Genomic DNA, 12,473 nt, shown 5'->3' on the forward strand with positions numbered 1-12,473 from the left:
ATGTTGTGTTCAGAGATGCTCTTCTGCACACCATGGCATTTCAGAGTTATTTGATCTACTGTCGCCTTCCTGTCAGCTTGAACTAGGCTGGCCATTTTCCTCTGACATCTCCCATTAACAAGGCGTATTCACCAACAGAAATGCCACTCATCTGATGTTGTTGGTTTATCGCACCATTCTCCGTAAACGCTAGAGACTGCTGTGCATGAAAATCCCAGGAGATCAGCAGTTTCCGAGATACTCAAACTACCCCGTCTGGCACCAACTATCATTCCATGGTCAAAGTCACTTAGATCACACTTCTCCTTTCTGATGTTTGGTCTGAACAAAAGCTGAACCGCTTGAGCAAGTCTGCATGATTTTACGCATTGAGTTGCTGCGACATGTTTGGCTGATCAGCTATCTGCATTAACAAGCAGGTGCACAGGTGTACCTAATAAAGTGACCACTGAATGTATAATACAAAGTTAAAAATGAAACTGATCTGAGGAGAAGTAGCCAGGGAGTGGAGCTCTCTGTTTCTTTCAAAGAGCCAGCACCAGCAAGTTGGATCAAATGGTCTCTTTCTGCACTATATAATTTTGTGCACTGAATTTAATTGCAGCTACCACATGGTTAAAGTCTAAAGGAACACAATCTTATACACATAGTGAATCTGTACGTTAATCATATTCACACAGCTTCCATACAAAATACGACAACTAATCTTAGTTTAGATTCATTTTATTTACATATTAAATGAGAATCACGGGTTTTTCTCTTTAATTGCCTTCATTTGATGTTTAACCTAATGAAATTAGATTTCACAGAACTGTGAAACATTCCCTAAAGGCCCTCTCTGTGCGGATGACTGCTTTCCACAACAATGATAAGAAAGAGTTCTACATCAATCTCGGCACTATTCAGCTACTTAAACAGCATTTACAGAGGTTCTATGCAATGATAAAAATGATTAAACTGAGCAAATGGAAGTTAACAATATACACATTTTTTATTTTCAGATGCCTTGAAGAGTGTATACTTGCAAGGAATATAAACAACACGTACCTCTGAGCAAGTAAACATGCAGAAGTGCCTCATCTTAATGTCACTGGCTGATACTTCATCCGTTATAAAACCACTGTCCATTAAATGTGTACATGCACTCGAGTGTGAAATAGCATATGTAATAAACCACCCTGAGACCAATGCCCATATTTCTCCCCCACTCCATTTTCCAGCAGTGATTAGTTACAATCAATCTGGTTTTTATAACCCAGCCGGTCTTTTCAACATGATTCAGTTCTAATAAATATCTGCTTCCTCCTTCAGAAAAACTAGGTGATACTTGCATTTGTGAAAATTAGATCCTAATTCCATTCATGAACCTATGCTTGCATGAAAAGCAGCATGCAACTCCCTGCCTCTTTGACCAGGATCAGAGGGATCTTGGGATCCGAGTCCATAGGATGCTCAAAACAGCTGCGCAGGTTGACTCTGTGGTTAAGAAGGCATACGGTGTATTGGCCTTCATTAATCACGGAATTGAATTTAGGAGCCGAGAGGTAATGTTGCAGCTTTATAGGACCCTGGTTAGACCCCACTTGGGGTACTGTGCTCAATTCTGGTCGCTTCACTACATACAGGAAGGATGTGGAAGCCATAGAAAGGGTGCAGAGGAGATTTACAAGGATGCTGCCTGGATTGGGGAGCATGCCTTATCAAAACAGGTTGAGTGAACTCGGCCCTTTCTCCTTGAAGCGACGGAGGATGAGAGGTGACCTGATAGAGGTGTATAAGATGATGAGAGGCATTGATCGTATGGATAGTCAGAGGCTTTTTCCCAGGGCTGAAATGGTTGCCACACGAGGACACAGGTTTAAGGTGCTGGGGAGTAGGTACAGAAGAGATGTCAGGGCTAAGTTTTTTACATAGAGAGTGGTGAGTGCATGGAATGGGGTGCCGGCAACGATGGTGGAGGCGGATATGATAGGGCCTTTTAAGAGACTTTTGGATAGGTACGTGGAGCTTAGAAAAATAGAGGGCTATGGGTAAGCCTAGTAATTTCTAAGGTAGGGACATGTTCGGCACAACTTTGTGGGCCGAAGGGCCTGTATTGTGCTGTAGGTTTTCCATGTTTCTATAAGACCATAAGATATAGAAGCAGAATTAGGCCATTTGGCCCATCAAGTCTGTTCCACCATTTCATCATGGCTGATCCAATTTTTCTCTCAGCCCTAAACTCCTGCCTTCTCCCCATATCCCTTCATGCCCTGACCAATCAAGAATCTATCAACCTCTGTCTTAAACATACATAAAGACTTGTCTTCCACAGCTGCCAGTAGTAAAGGATTCCAAACTACTCCTTTGCTGATACAATCCTTTATCCCTGTGAACGATCCTCCTTCAATTAACATCACCAAAAGTGAAGAGATTACATGCTAATTTCCTATTTACTTTTTAACAATAATAATCCTTTTGGTTTAAGAACATCTAATTTCCTGGCCAATCTCCGGAACATTTTATTCCCTTAGAGTTCAAGATCTATTGCTCACTGCATGAATGTATTCAACAGCTAAGCACAACATAACCCTGTGGGGTGGAGAGCAGAGCAAAGTTCTGCTAAGAATAATCCTTATTTATTCAACTTCCTTCAAAGTTGAGTTCAAAGTCAAAGTAACACTTTCAACCTCACAGGAAAGGATTGACGTGTGCCAATCCATGAGTCACACTGCTGTTTACATGAAGTGTCATAGTCTAACGGGACATCTTGTTGCCATGTCCCGCTCAGCTTAATCTCACTGTGACAGAGGCAGTGGGGAGAAACCAGAGGCATTTCTTTTTTCATCAGAACCCTGTTACAGGAAAAACATTGAGAGGATAGAAAAGATTTACGAGGATCAGAGAGCCTGAGTCATAGCGAGAGGTTGGCTATGCTGGATCTTGGAATGGCCTCATGGAAGTCTATAAAATCAAGAAGGGTGTGGATAAGGTGGACGGACATAGTTGTTTTCCCAGGGTTGCAGAGGGCACAGAAGCAAGATAAGAGAGGATAGATTTAAAAGAGACCTGAGCGCAATAGATTTTGAACTCTACGAGAGGTCATTTCTTTACACAGAGGATAGTGAGAACCTGGAATGAGCTGCCAGAGGAATGGTCGAGGCAGATACAATTGCAACATAGAAAAGACAGTTAGAGGTATATCGAGGCGAGGGGTTTGAAGGGTTATGGGTTAAATGCGGGTAACTGAGACTAGCAGGGAGGATGCTGTGGTCTGCATGGAACATTTGGGCTGAATGGCCTGTTTCCATTCTACTCTATGACTCAAAGCAAATATTATTTAACAGATCTGCAGAATTACGATTTTGGCTTCTGAGTGGAGCAAGCCTCTATGGAAAATTAAAGCTGAAAAATTACAAATGCTGGAAATCAGTAATTTTTTTTTAAAAAACAGAAATTGTCATACATACTAATCAAGTCAGGCAGTTCTGAAGCATTGGGTCTGCTTTCATCTCCATAAATGCCACCTGGCTTCCTGAGCATTTCTGTTTTTATTCAAAGAAATAGAGCTGATTTTGAAGATCCATACAAGATTAAAGAGGATCTGAGAAAAAAAGGTTAAGTTCATTCAGCAGGTGAGGCACTGGAACTCTGGAGGAAATTTACTAAAATTAGACATCAGTTGGGACTGACATGCAGAGAAATTTCTTTGCCCAAAAAGCTGCAAATCTTCGGAGATTGTCTGCCTCAGAGGGTTATGAATGTGCCAACATCCAAGCTGATATCAATAAATGTTTTAGCACCAAGGGAATCAAAGATCACAGGAGAGGCAGGAATGGGTTGTGATCTCAAAATATTGAAGATTAAGCTTGGTAAACCATGTGATCAATGCTTTTTTTAAATTCTTTAGTCCTTATTTTTTCATCAAATATTATGTTTACAAAAGGAGGGTGTTCATCCCATCAACTCTAGGCTAGCCTCAGGACAGCAGCTTAATTATTTCCATTCCCCTTCTTCATATTTCCATTTCTCTGCAACTTACTCTCACTCAAGCAATCTCTTTAATTCCTTCTTCAATTAATCTGCACTCAAGTGATAATTAACAGTGGCTAATTAACCTACTAGCCTGTTTCTACACCCAGAGGAAATGTATGTAGTCATGGAGAGATGGTGCAAACTCTGCACAGATAGTACCCGACGTCTGGATCGAAACCAGGTACCAGAACTACGGGCCATGGAAACTGACAGGAGAATTAACAACAAGAGGAAACAAAATGAAGGCAAGTGTCTACAGAACTAGGAATGCGGATGAGAGAGAGAGAGAGAGAGAGAGACTCCACAGTGAATTCTTATGTTCTGAAATTCATTACCTGAAGTGAAAGGTACCTGATTTAATGGTACCTTTCAAAACTATTCTAAGCACAAACAGTCCTTGATCCTTTGATATGGTAATTGTACCAAGTGATTCTTTTTCATAAATGGTTTATCATGGAACATTTTACAGCAAAAACAGAAAATGAATTAATACTATTAGGCCATCATTTACCCAATCTATCGTTTTTTTTAAATATATAAATACAGCACTGCAGCATTTCCCAAATATCTTTTGCTGTAATCTCACTGAATAATGCTGTGGTAAGCATGAATCAATTTCCATTTTTATGCTTCATAGAAGTACATGTAGAAAACTGTTTACCCGACAGTATTTTTGTTATCAGCTGTGCTACAACCCACACTGAAAGGTGGCAGATCAGCGCACAATGCACAAAGCATGAACCCCAGGCCATTAATGTGAAAGCACAGAATTTCCGCAGGAGGCTGCTCACTCAGCATTAACAATTTTTTTTCTTTTATTAGGCAAGTGCGGCCCAAACTGCATTCATTCCTAGCTTTTCCTGAAAGGTAAGGCTGTACGGAGGGCACTTTCACCTTCTCCCGGTCAGTGATACGTACCTTGATAACACAGCTCTCTGAAATGATGGTGTCAAGATTAAGCATTTCCACCATAGCTTCTGGGATGACCACTTTCTTCATGCAGGACATCTTAAAGCCGTACACATCATCCCAGAAGGCAACGTGCTCATTGTGTTTTTCCCTGTCTCCCACTGCTACCAGACTGAGGGTGCAGATATCAGGGTACACTGAAAGAAATCATCCAGTATAAGCACATGGTACTTTCTGCACAATCTGAGAGAATCTTAGCTAAAAATAAGAGTAATATGCACACAGATAATACCCTCTGGAAACTCAATCCAAATCCCATGGGTGTTTACACATGAACATTCCCACATACAGACACCTTTATTATTTAGGGTAAATACACAATTACTTGAATGCAGAAGAACATGATCTGTGCAACTTAAGCACTGGAGTAGTTCTTAGCTGGCATGAAACATACCAATCTAAGCAGCGAGTGGGACTCCATGTCCTTGATCTTCTTTAATTTGGATTTGGTGTTTATCTTCTCACCTGCAGTAATGGCCCGGCACTTTGGCAATCCTCCCCACCATCCCTGCCACCAGCCTGCCCCCACCCCCAACACTAATCTTCTCCTGGTATCCATAATCTTCATTTAGAATCCCTGACTTCCTCCATGACAAGCTTGGCCCTTTTGTACTTCTCGCTTGCTGATCCTTCTCCCCAAGTTCCCCGATGATACCTCCTGCACAGCCGAGCCCTGAAATGCTTCTCACCCTTGCTCTTCCCTCTGGCCACACACAAACTCCTCCCTCTTCTCTCCACCCTGGCTCACATCCCCTTCTCTCCATGCACCACATCCTCTCTCCTCTCCTACCCACCCCATATCCACTCCTCTCCCTGATTCACACCCTCGGCCCTCCTCACATTCACTCCTCCCTGATCCATACCATCCACTCCCCACACTGCCTCCCACCCCTTCCTCTCTCTGCTCCACACCCCTTCTTTTCCCAAATCCACTCCCCTCCCTGCCCCACACACCTTCCCGTCCCTTCTCCACATCTACCCCCTTCCCTGCACAACATTTTCTTCTCCCCTGTATTCCTCTCCTCTCAATCACCCCACCACCTCTCCTCCCCACCCCACGCCCGCCCGCGTACCTGCACTGCTCCCTGTCCCATACCCAGCATCTGGCCTCCTTACTTCAGACTCGGTCTATTCTCTGCCCTGTACCCACTCTCCTTGTTCAACTCCTGCGTCCTTGCCCTCCCCTCACCCTTTCTCTTCCCCTAACTACCAGATCATTAAACACAGCAACTGTGACAATAAAATGGGAAAACTCCAAATATTAAACAAAAAAACTTGCATCTCCATTGTGCCTAACACAGACTCCTGATGAATGAAAATGGATGAAAAATCCATTGCTGTTGTACTGTAACAAATAAATCAGCCAATTTGCAAAGAGCAAACTCTCAGAAATGACTCTTTTTTTGTGTGTGACGATAACTGAAGGATAAATGAGGCACAAGCCACACAATATAGCCGTCCTGCTCTCCCTCAAGCTAATGCTGTGAGAATAACCAAGACCTTAGAAAACAGCTCATCCAACAATGTACTCTTCCTTCAGAACTGCATACAAGAGTCAGCCTGCATAATTAGCTTAAAATGTTATTGGCTATGTCTAACAAAATGTATCCATACAATATGCAAAAGAAATCTTGCACAAAGCAGGCCTGGGTTTGCAATAGGCTCTCTGAAGGTGTATTGCAGTATTTCTTCTGCCAATCAGAAGCAGTTTTTGTTTAAAAAGAGCGGGATATTCAATGGAAATTTATGCTGCTCGTATTCCCATTGCGGATCAGTGTAGCATTTAAACTATGGAACATTTCATTCCAAAAACCTGCTTTTTTAATTTGGCCTACTTAAAGGATTACTGAATGCCTGTTGATGTTGATTACATTTTATGTAATTTGGTATACTTGATTAGATTTTATTCCACATAATGTTTAACTTTACATACAATTTTTAATTTTGTCTCGTATTTTTATGACTGCAGTGATTTATCTTTGCAATGTATGTAAAGCACTTTGAGTCTGCATCTTAATGTATAGAAGGTATATAAAGATTATTATTATAACAAAAATAGCTAGAGGTTATAATTGAAAATGGTTATGCCCAGAGTTTGAAAGCAGATGAGCCATTAATCATCACCTTCCTGTTTCCGCATCAATGTCCTTTAAACTTTCCAACACAACTGTATTTGTCAGTTCATTCTTCTCTTATTAGTTCAGTAATTGAATAATTATTATTGCACACAGTTGAAATTAACAAAGTGCTGATTGGACAGGGAGCAAGAGCTCTCTCGGCTGCTTAGAGGATTCACAGAGATGACATCTGTGTCCTTCTCGATTCGCTGCCCAGGGCCACTTCATTTCTCACTGCAGTTCACATGGCTGGTTGGTAAAATGGGCTGTACTCTGCACAGTACTAAAGGCTCACACACAGCAGAACGCCAAGAACTAAAGAGGGTTAGATTCCTGGGTTATACCAATGCATCCCTGTTGCAGGGTTACGATCAGCATGGCTACATAACTTTTTACGATCTTTTCTTGTTTCCTGTACCCTGAGAGATCCTGCAAGGAGGACTTTTGCTGGAATTGTATTCTATTTTTAGCACTTATATGTTCTTCTTTGATTTAGGAATTAGCACAGGTTACAAGCAGATGAAAGTAAAAACCCTTCCTATCCAAAGACCTTGGCAAAGCGCATTCTAGTCAAGTAGTGAAATTTAGCATATCCTGCATATGAAACTTACTGAGAGGGCAGCTATCTAACACAAACTGCTCAGGACCCAGCACATTCTCATAACCGTTGCATTTTCCACCAATCAAAAATTGCCTTAGGAAATAAAAATGAAGTACTGCCCTGTCACAACAGAGCTTTCAAGCTAAGCTGGCTCATTAATTAGCCAAGCTTTACTAATGTATTTGACTGGGAAAATTTACACACACTCAACTGATATCCCTTAGCCTCCAAACAAATTGTATTTGGAAAAAAAAATCTGTGCCCGCAGGCTGCTTAATATTGCTGCCTTAAAAATGGACACTTTTCTAAACAGTCACATACTTATAGCTGACAACACAGGAAAATGTTGAGGCAAGCCTTAGATCAGCCTCACAGTTGGGCAGAAAATCACAATAACATCTTCTTTCAATGACATGATAGGAAAATGAACATCTTTTTGTAAAAAAATGGTAAATGAGAATAAAAGTATGGCTGTGGAACATCTTGGTCGCTGCATATTTGATCAGCAATTTTATACTTTCAGAATATGTAAATTTGAAAGATAAGAAAGCTCTTTAATGTATGCACTTAATGTGTGAGGCAGTTAAAGGCTGCATCTGAAATTCAGTTACATTGATCCCATTTAGCACATACCGAAGAGGACAATTTTTATCCTGAGGAAACCATACATGGAAATGTATTCTTCCATAAATAGTTGGTTTACTTTAAAATTCAAATATAAATAAATTTATTTTTTGTTAAAGGGATTAACAGTTACAGGGAGAAGAACGCAGAATGGGGTTGAAAAAAAGAATCGGCCATGACTGAATGGTCTAATTCAGTTCCCGTATACACTCTGGTCTTCTGTTCTTATCCACAGGATGTGGTGTCAATGACAATAGCTTGGCATTGACTTGGCACTGGAAGTGAAGTCAGTGGATATATTTAAAGCGGAGGTCAAAAGTTACAGGGTAAATGCAGGCGAATAGGGTTGAGGGGGAATTCAGCCATGATGGAATGGCAGGGCAGATTCAATGGGCCGAATTACTTAATTCTGCTCCTGTGCCATATAGTCTTAGAGGCATAATCTGATTTAATTGGTTTGGCGCAACATTCTGGGCCGAAGGACCTGTTCTTGTGCTGTACTGTTCAATGTTCGATAATTTGTTGCCTGTTCCTAACTGCTCCTGAGAAGACCATGTCCTTGAACCAATGTAGCCCATGTATTGAAGCTAAGCCCTTGGTGTGCACCAGTCCTGAAAACATCAAGTAGATGACAGATTGCCTCTGGGATCAGAATGGGAGCTTGAAAAGTATTATTCTTCTGGAGATACAGTCTGTAACCAAGGGACAGAACTGGGAGTGGGGATTTGCTGGGAAGATCAGATTGGAACTGGAATCGGAATTGGTTTATTATTGTCACATGTACTGAGATACAATGAAAAGCTTGTCTTGCACACTGTTCATATAGTCCGTGAGCCAGTAGGATTGGTCGGGGGAATAATGATCATAGTGTGAAGGGAATCTGAGGGGAATAATGCTCATAGTGATTTTTGACAAGGTATACATCTCTAGAGTTAGAAAATATGCGATAGCATTGCACCAGTGGTAGCTCTGGTCAGGAAGCTCCTCCACTGCTTCACCATCTGTGTGCCTGTGATACCTTGCAACCCATGACCAGTCTCTTCGCCCCACAGAGATCTTGATAGAGTTCTCCTTGTATGTGTCGAACACATCTATTCTGCTACTCTGACTGCCTTCCCTCACAGCCATGCCCAGAATTGTTGTGGCAACATTTCTGGGAGGTTCATCATCTGAGCAAAGTAAGGGAACAGGTACCTGGCATAATTCATCTTATCATAGGCAAAGCACCATGGGATCATGGTTCCTATAGCATGGGGGTGCAACTCCCAGTCCCCCTCACGAGAGGCGTGCAGAAGCCCAAGTACTACGTTCTCTACCATGTCAATGTATGCTATCCAGAATGCAGATAGCTCTCCATTGTTGTGATGGAGATGTTCCAGAAAGTCTGTCCACAGGGTTATCAGCTCAGCTAAGAGTGGACTTTGCAGCAGACTGTTCAACTTCTGTTGGTTCAAGTCACTGGCCATGTTGTTCACATGGTCTAAGAATGATTTGATCGTCCCACTCCTCTCTGGAACGTTGTCCTCAACCCACTGTGTGAACTCTGCCCACTGTGTGAGTCTCATCAGTGCTTCATAGATGTACTTGTGGACCCTGACAGCATGGTTGTAGCATTTAACAGCAAGGACTCCATTGATGGACCCCTCTGCGACAATTCCAGCTTCTATGCATACGTCCTTTGGACCAGCAATCCGAAATCGCTTTCCTAGGATGGCTAAGGCATTACATATGGTATGGAATGTCCCCATCCTGAGAAGAATGTTGGAGAAGCGCTCTTTGTGCTTCCAGGCAATTTCAGTGGCTTTTGCACAGAGTACTTGATCCACAACTACCACACTTGTTTCTAGATGAAGGTCCTTCCTGATTAGCTCTGATTGGTTCAGGATTTCAAATACTATGGTCAACTCTGTGGCTGGTGAATTGATGGTTGGCAGATACCCAACAATCTCTTGTGAGATTGGTTCTTGGTCCCTGGTGCTGATATTAAAACCGGTCCATCTTGGGATTGTCTGATTCTCTGGATGTTTGCCTTGCAAGTGCCCACACCAGGATCTTCTTGCAGGCAAAAAGAGCAGCTTCCTTGGTTTCCTGGACACAGTGTCCATGGTTGGGAGAGGCTGTGGGCCCACACATGCACCTGCTACATATACATCCAGTTCTTGGTCCTCAATGGTGACTGATCTCTGTTTCAGTTTCTCAATGTGTGGAAGCTCAGCTCTTGGCAGATGTGGTACATAGACATTGGCCTGTACCACTATGCCATTGACTCTATGTGATGTACTCTTTCCAATGAGAGTTTCCTCAAGTCTATTGATATTGTCCCATGCAAGAAAGCTACCACCGCTGCAATGCTATCACATATTTTCTAGCACTAGGGATGTATACCTTGCCAAAAATCACTATAAGAATTATTCCCCCCAGATGGTACTGGTGGCCCAAATTTGGGGTCCTGGCTCATGGACTAATACAAATCATATCACTACACAGTGCACTTAGAATAAGGTAGAACAATAACAATGCAAAATAAAGTGTAACAGCTACAAACAAAGTGCAGGGAAGGTAAACAATATGGTGCAAGAACACAGCAAGGTAGACTGTTAGCACATACTTCAGCAGTAAGCCTTTCTGTTATTGAGAAATATATATGTACCAATGGAAGTTGACTTTTGTGAACTAATTATCATCCCAGAGAAGCCTAAATTAGAAAACAGGCATTTAAAGGAAGCAGTCTTGCGAATCCAGCAAATATTCGTCATTTAAGTTTTAAAATTATTTACTTTCCATATCCAGATTAGATACTGGCAGGCGAGCTTGATCTTGTTTTATTTCTGTACTTAAAAGTAAGCTCAGAATCATGCAAGATAACTATAGAGAAAATTTGTTCTTATTCACTGAGGTTAAATACTGTTCTCTCAACTTCCTGTTTCACTGAAGTCAAGGAATTTGAAAATGCAGAGGGGTAAACAACCAATTCTCCGAGGTGCTTTTTGGAACTTTTCAGCAGGCTGCAATTATTATGAAAGGTCATTCATTAGTGAGGCATCACAAGGTTTAAAAAAAGCTTGGGACCTTTCAAAACTTTTCGGCAAGCTGCAATCATCACGATCTTTAAGGCACTCGGCAGGGACCAGTAAAAAGAAGTGATGAGTAAGCAGACCGGGCACTGTTGAATCGGCCATTGTTGGAGCGTTCAGTGTTAAGAGTGGCCAGGCTTTGGCTCACCAATCTTAGCCAAGAACGGACACAAGCTAGAAGTTAAGCTTGAGAAGTTAGAGGCATAATAAATGTTGACAGGATGGGAGCTAAGAAGTGGATTGCTCATCCTGTGAGATGTCAAATTTCAATGTACCTAACAGTCTCCCTCATGACTACATTTACAGGTAGAGCATCAACTTCAGCCTCTGACTGACAAGGTCAAGTAAATGGAGCTGGAGTTGGATGTACTAAGGAGGCTGAAAACCTCATAAATGAGACTTTTACTGAGGTGGTCACACCCAGAGAACAGGCTTCAGATATGCAGGGTTCCCCTGTGGCCATTCCCCTCAGCAACAAGTATACCCCTTTTCGATATTGTTTGGGGAGGGGGTGACCTATTAGCAGCAGGAGCAGCCAGGACAGTGGCACTGTGGCCAGCTCTGAGGCTTAGCAAGGAAGAGTAAAGTCAGGTATAGCAGTAATGATAGGAGACTTGATAGTCAGTGGGACGGACAGGAAATTCTGTGCCCACAAAAGATATGCCAGGATGGTGTGTTGTTTCCAGGTGCTAGAGTCCAGGATATCTTAGAGCAGCTGCAGAAGATTCGCAATAGGAAGGGTGAGCAGCCAGAGAACATGGTACACATTGGCACCAATGATATAGGCAGAAAGGGCAAAGAGGTTCTTCACAGTGAGTATAGGAAGGTAGGGAAGAGGATGAAGAGCAGGACCTCCAAGGTAATAATCTCTGGATTATTTCTAGTACCACACAAGAACAGGATGACAGTACAGATGAATGAGTGGCTGTGGAAGTGGTGCAGAGGGCAGGGCTTTAGATTTCTGGATCATTGGGATTTCTTCTGGGGAAGTTATGACCTGTACAAAAAGAACAGGTTACAGCTGAACCCAAGAGTGAAAAATACCCTTTACTGGCAGGTTTGCTAGAGCTGTTG

The 12,473-nt window shown here is 42.2% G+C and overlaps 1 protein-coding gene across 2 annotated transcripts in view; it reads right to left on the minus strand.

The window, feature by feature from the left end:
* prmt3 (protein arginine methyltransferase 3) overlaps positions 1-12,473 on the minus strand; it is a 268,134-nt gene that overhangs the window by 99,557 nt on the left and 156,104 nt on the right. For both annotated transcript variants that reach the window (XM_073047729.1, XM_073047728.1), the window contains one exon: positions 4,933-5,120. In XM_073047729.1, the coding sequence (XP_072903830.1) occupies positions 4,933-5,120 (188 nt within the window). The remainder of the gene's footprint in view (positions 1-4,932; positions 5,121-12,473) is intronic.

Source organism: Hemitrygon akajei, chromosome 6 (assembly GCF_048418815.1).
Source record: "Hemitrygon akajei chromosome 6, sHemAka1.3, whole genome shotgun sequence".
Taxonomy (NCBI): domain Eukaryota; kingdom Metazoa; phylum Chordata; class Chondrichthyes; order Myliobatiformes; family Dasyatidae; genus Hemitrygon; species Hemitrygon akajei.